Genomic DNA, 6,416 nt, shown 5'->3' on the forward strand with positions numbered 1-6,416 from the left:
AGTTACTTTCTTCTTCGTATAGCGTACACAATTCAAGTTTATACGAACTTCCGCGCACATTTTGCGCAAATAGTCACCTTAAAGCTTGTTGTTTCGCTTTAATCCAGCATCTGGGCCCATAACCTGTTGTAGTTTATGCAGATTAACACAGATAAATGACGGGTAACAACTATTTCAGGGACAAAATAAACTTATGCTTTATTCGCACAACACATATTAATACATTTGACTACCAAATTATATTACGTTGCCCCATCAACAAACACGGAACATGTATATTCCATAGAGTCTAATGCACTGTACACATCATATCTTGTGCGCCACTATGCACATTGGAAATTGTTTGTTCACAGATCAACAGAAATAATGATCTTTTCATATAATTTTTCTACCGGCAACCTACTCAGCGAGGCTTCAAATTTGTCTGGAAATGCGCATGTAGCTGAATAGACAGGGATATGATAATAATTAATAGGCCATATTCCAAAAGTTGAGTACAAAAGCTTTCAGTTGACTCCATCTTGAAAACTGCGCCAGTAGAAATTCCGACCACTTTTGTAGTGGACTCTGAAAGCGATTTTAGTAGTCATATGGACGTGCAAAATTTTGGTTTCTGGGTAAATTCGATAATAGGGCTTCTCTCCGATGAGAGATCTTTGGTTTCAAGCATCTTTGACCAAAACAAACTTGCTTGTTGCTATGGTTACCGCGTTATTCAAATGTGCGGGAGGCGTAAAAGTAAAAATTTAGCGTTAGTTTAAAAATTTGGTGACGTTCATATTTTTCGATTTTCTTATTCTTGTGGAATTTTTATTCCAGGTGTCAGAAGACAATTTTTTGCATGCTCTGTTGTTGCGTTTAAGTTAAAAATAAATTTGCTGTTGTAGACGGTAGTTACTGTCGAGTGCCTCGTAAAGGATGGCAACATTCGCCGAAAAAATGAGTACTTTCGTAACAAGAGCTAATATGTTCTTCACGAAGACCGATATGTGTGTAATATTTTTCGAACCTCTCCTTCCATATCAAATACTTCTGCACTGGAATTCATACTTTATGGCTTTCTTTGTAGTGTGCGAAATAGGAACGACGGCGCTAAAAATTCTTTCCCTGCCGTGCCCACCAGATTATCTTTACACAAACTTGTTGGTTATAGTGTTTTTGACTATTACCGAAACAGGAAGGCTGTACATGGCAATGAAAGGAAATCTAGGGGAAGACGATTTTAAGTCAGTTATTTGTTCGTTATTTTTGTGTCCATTTTCTGTTCTTGGAACAGTTTATTTGTTAACATGGCAAGTTTATGTTTTGAGACTAGATTTTATAATATGCGTCATGGCACTCTCAATGCAATCTCTTGGAGCTTTGTGTGGTTTGTATACGCTTTGGATAATGTACAGAGACGCTTTCTGTTGGTACTGAGAACATATGATCTCCTTTATTATGCTGGATTATCCATATATTACGCACAATTCGTTCAGTACCGGGAAAATGAATGTGCTGAAAAGATTTATGCAGAAGCTACAAGCTAAAATACAATTGTACCCACATACTTAGATACAAGAAAAATTACAGACTGTTAATTAGTGCAGTGGGGTTGATAACACAGAATGTTATTGTTAATATGGTCTTAGTGCTTGAACTGTGAAGTACATGTAGGAGCCTGTCATTTTCTTGAAGTATGCACTTCTTGTAAGAAAGTGTTTATCTGTTTTATATGAGTTGCAGATATATTGTACAGAGACTTCATTTACCTGCATGTAATGTAGTTTTATCACTGTACAGATACTGCGAACAAGTTACAGTTAGATGTATAAATTTCGTAATTATTTACTGTATTTGTTGTTTTAGTTTTATGATATGGATTTTTCATATGTGTACAATACAAATTGCAACTCATAAAATTTTACAAAACCTGTACCAACAATATAGTATTACAACAGATTTTTATCCAGTAAACTTCCAAGACAAAAAACCATTGAATTTTTGTATTTCATTAGTATTGTGTATGCATAGTGTCAAGTAGGCCTAATTGTGTGCTGTACAACTGGTATATGTAAACAATGAAAGTTACAGTAAAAAATATGGTATTCGTTAATATAAAATATTTATAATAATAGCATTAATCACAAAACTGAGTAATAAGGATATTGTCTAAGAAAATAACCACCCTTATTACAGAGAACTCTTCAAGTGTATTGGGAGTTTGATGCTCGATTCCTGGTATATTCATTCATGTGTGGAACTTGTAGCGAATAATAGCCAGTTTCATTTGAATTATGGTTTACACAGAAATGATTTCAATGTAGACTTCGGAGTTTTTCTTTGGAGTTTAAGTTGGTGTCTACATACAGATAGAAATATTTTAAAGAAGCCATTGGTACAGGTAAAACAAGAAAATTACAAAATTAATTATTAGCTATTGCTTCTTTGTTTGAGTTCTAGAATGGAACACTGCTGGAAGCAGCAGGACAAGCAAATAAATTGATTAGAAAGAAGCCCTTTTTCTTTCAGTATGTAGGTGCCAGTTACATATAATTATCAGTGTAGTCTTGTAACATTAAACAAGCAGAAATCTGTGAACTCCATTTGTGTAACCATGGACACAGCACCAACTTTTTCCAAAGTATTTGTTCTGACAATTGGCGATTTAATTAATGATTGCTTGTTTGTGCAGTATAGGTCAGATTAAGACTAATACAATTACTATACAATAGTGGTAGCCTAGTTAATGAAAATACATGTTTAATACTGACAGTATTAATGTGAAGAAAGAGACAATATACTTTAAGCAATAGCTAAACAAGCTATTCTTTAAATATGTGTACTTTTAATGTAGCCTATATTATTACTTTTGATACATATTGCAAAGAAGAAGGCATGTGTGCATACTGTAATCCTAATATTGTAAAGGCCTGTATGTGTCTGACACATATTCGTACTTACTGTCGATGTATCTATGGTAATATATTATCATTTCAGCAATGCATGGCAGCTGATTAAAAAACTGAAGTTCTAGGTGGTTAATAACAATGCCCATAGGACCGTCAGCCATGGCTGTCCCTAAGGTCAAAGCAACCACATTTCATAATAGTGGAGATACTATTGTATTCACTTTGCAGCCGAACTTCAGATTCGACAGTTATTTTCCTTTTAATGCAGAATGTCATGACCATCAACATTTGGAAAACTTTGCTAAGATAGGGAAATATACAAAGAAGTATGTTTTATGAGGGGTTAATCATAAAGTCTTATTTTGCATGTACAGAAACACAAATACACTGAAGAATATATAAAAACACATAAATAAATAAGGTAACGGTAAATACATAAATAAGGTAAAGATAATGTTTTGCGTTTTGGCCCTACGCAGGCCTATCAGGCCCAGTTGACCACTGTGTTATCCTCTGCTAATGGCATCATCGGATGCAGTATGGAGGGGCATGTGGTCAATACATCGCTCGACTGATCATCATCGGGTTTCTCAGCCTCGTAAACACTGCCAGCCGCTGAAGTATCTCCTCATTTGGCCCCGTGAGGCTCAGTGCATCCCGTACCAGTCCTCCATCTGAGGAAGAGCCCGCCTCCATCTGAGGAAGAGCCCGTAACAGTTGCAGGCATCAAATCTAAGCTCTACGCATGGCATTCAGCCTTGCTGACCGCACACCTGAGGAGACAGACTTCATAAATAAGACATAAATATAAATGATACATTAAAAAACAGTTGTTATATGCTAATGCCCAGTCTCCTTATCCAGTCGAGTCTTAACGGTGTTGCGATGAATATGTCACCCGTGTAGGCTGTCGATTTACACTCCTTGACAATGTGCCAGACGGTCTGGTTCAATGCCCCGCAGTCACACCTTGGGCTGCGCTGCTTACCTCATTTGTGTAGGTTGTTTACACACTGAGTCCTGTGTGGATGCGATTTATATTTTTCCACATTTGCTACGGGTGTTCAGAGCCCTCGGTTCTCTGTAGAGGGTCAGTAAGATGTTGCACTTCATTGTGAGTGTTCATATTGTCAGTGTCGTCCCATTTGCTGTCGGCAGTGAAGTTGCCACTGGCGAGCCGTCGGGCCAGTTGTGAGGGTAGATTTCTGGAACGAAATCAGTTTGTTGTCAAACCCTGGAAAACCTATGTGGGTGGGAGGTTGAAGATTATTCATTATTTTTGAAATTTTTACTAGTGCATCTCAAAAACAATTGTCTTTATGTGTTCATTGTTCAGTGCAGCACATTTACCAAAACATGTAGCTAAGCCGAGACCCTGGTTGTAATAGTCTGCTTTTTGACAGTTCAGGAAACATTCCTCCTCAAAAATCACATTGTCATTCTAGAAATGCCAACCAAATTATGAATTCTTCATTTGAGGAATGGGGAAGAAGTCACTTGCTGTCTCGGCAGCAGAATACAGGTCTGGTGCGAGCAAAATTTGATAGAAGAAGCAGCATATCTGCGCAGAATGAGATAGGGTGTTGCCAGGCAGCGAAAGCTACCATTTTGACAGCTTCCTGTGACACTTCATCTTCAACATCCCTTATCTTCAATAAAATTCACAGTATTTCAAAATGAAATACTTGAGTATTGCTCATCAGTGTGGGATCCGTACCAGATCGGGTTGACGGAGGAGATAGAGAAGATCCAAAGAAGAGCGGCGCATTTCGTCACAGGATTATTTGATAAGCGTGATAGCGTTACGGAGATGTTTAGCAAACTCAAGTGGCAGGCTCTGCAAGAAAGGCACTCTGCATCGCAGTGTAGCTTGCTGTCCAGGGTTCGAGAGGGTGCGTTTCTGGATGAGGTATCGAATATATTGCTTCCCCCTACTTATACCTCCCGAGGAGATCACGAATGTAAAATTAGAGAGATTTGAACGTGCACAGAGGCTTTCCGGCAGTCGTTCTTCCCGCGAACCGTACGCAACTGGAACAGGAAAGGGAGGTAATGACAATGGTATGTAAAGTGCCCTCCGCCACACAACTCAAAACAGTATTGTTTGTATAACTGCGGCAAAGGGAAGAGTATGCGACAACCGAGAGTGACAGAAGAACGTGTTAAACAAGTGAGAGTCTTTCACGCATATCCCTGAGAAATCAGTTTCAAAAGTTAGCCGTGAATTAGCAGTTCCGGTGATGGCCGTGTGGAGACTTTTAAGGAGACAACTACATCCTTATTGTCTGCAGCTGTTCGAGAACTAAAGCCTAAAGACTTATGTGTTAACTTTTGAAATCAAATGTTGCTGCATGATGACAAAAATTTCTGGGACTGTGTTGTCTTTGGTGATGAATCGACATGTCACCTAAGTGAAAATGTGAACACACCTAATGTGCGCATCTGTGGATCAGTAAATCCCCATGAGGTGGTGCAGTACCAACAAGACTCTCCTAAACTCAAAGTTTTTTGTGTCATATCCCAGCAGAAATTGGCCTTTCTTTTGCGGTCAAGCAACTGTAACTGGTGTCTCTTATCTTAATGCAGTAGAACTGTGGCTCTTTCCTTGTTGAGGTCTGCTGATCTGTGAAACTTTATTTGGCAGCAAGATGGTGCACTGCTTCCTTGGCGTAACTCTGTACACAATCGGTTAAATGATGTTGTACCCAACTTCTGGATTGCCCACAAGGGGACAAATGACAGAGCTCATTTTGTACGAACACCTTGCAATTTTTACTTTTGGGTGTTCATAAAGGGTCACGTGTACATGCTTCCACTACCAGTTGCTCTACTCGACTTAAGAAATAGGATTCTTGTAACAGTTAGTCCAGAAATGCTGATAGAGGTTTCGGAAGAACTCGCCTATCGACTTGATGTGTGACTAATATTGCTCACATTGAACACTTGTGAGAAAAGTTGTAGGGTTTCTCTTTAATTTGATATATTATTTATAATTGTAAGTTGAATGTAATAAATACCACGAAGTCTTAAAACCCATATATTCCTTTTGAGACACCGGTACCTTGATAGTGTGCTCCTTGATGGTTTACTTCTGATGAACATAATATCTTATTTTATTTATTTATTTAACTTGCTCCTTTAAATTGTAATATTGCATGTTTGAAAGCTCAAGTAAAGTGATTTCATCTCTTGCTTTACTTCCGAGGCCTTCTCTTAAGGATTTGAAAGCGAAAGGTAACCTTTGGAGCTGGTCAAGCTAAAACATAACGGTCCTGGTGTGGTAAGTGGCTGAGCACAGTAGCTGACGATTTATTGGTTTACTTTGTTTACACGGGTATACTGAAAATTCATACTTCCTTAAAATTTTGAATCGTGCAAATTTATTAGAATGTAAGATCTCTCAAAATATTTAAAGGTGATTACTGAAATTCCAAATTACCCAAAATATCCTTTCCCTTTAACAAGAGAACCAATAACCTTTTAAAAAATTGCAATGATTCAAGGTATTTAGGATAATCACTGAAA

At 38.0% G+C, this 6,416-nt stretch overlaps 1 protein-coding gene across 1 annotated transcript; it reads left to right on the top strand.

The window, feature by feature from the left end:
- The first annotated feature begins 789 nt into the window (after positions 1–789).
- Positions 790–1,654, top strand: LOC126213387 (transmembrane protein 216-like). Its single transcript, XM_049941092.1, has one exon. It carries the CDS (start codon positions 919–921, stop codon positions 1,417–1,419), a length of 501 nt encoding a protein of 166 aa, XP_049797049.1. The 5' UTR covers positions 790–918; the 3' UTR covers positions 1,420–1,654.
- Positions 1,655–6,416: the final 4,762 nt, after the last annotated feature.

The sequence above is a fragment of the Schistocerca nitens genome, chromosome 11 (genome assembly GCF_023898315.1).
Source record: "Schistocerca nitens isolate TAMUIC-IGC-003100 chromosome 11, iqSchNite1.1, whole genome shotgun sequence".
Lineage (NCBI taxonomy): Eukaryota > Metazoa > Arthropoda > Insecta > Orthoptera > Acrididae > Schistocerca > Schistocerca nitens.

Bases quoted from the DNA above. Each gene is read 5' to 3' on its own strand.
- LOC126213387 (XM_049941092.1), top strand. From the start codon at position 919: ATGGCAACATTCGCCGAAAAAATGAGTACTTTCGTAACAAGAGCTAAT.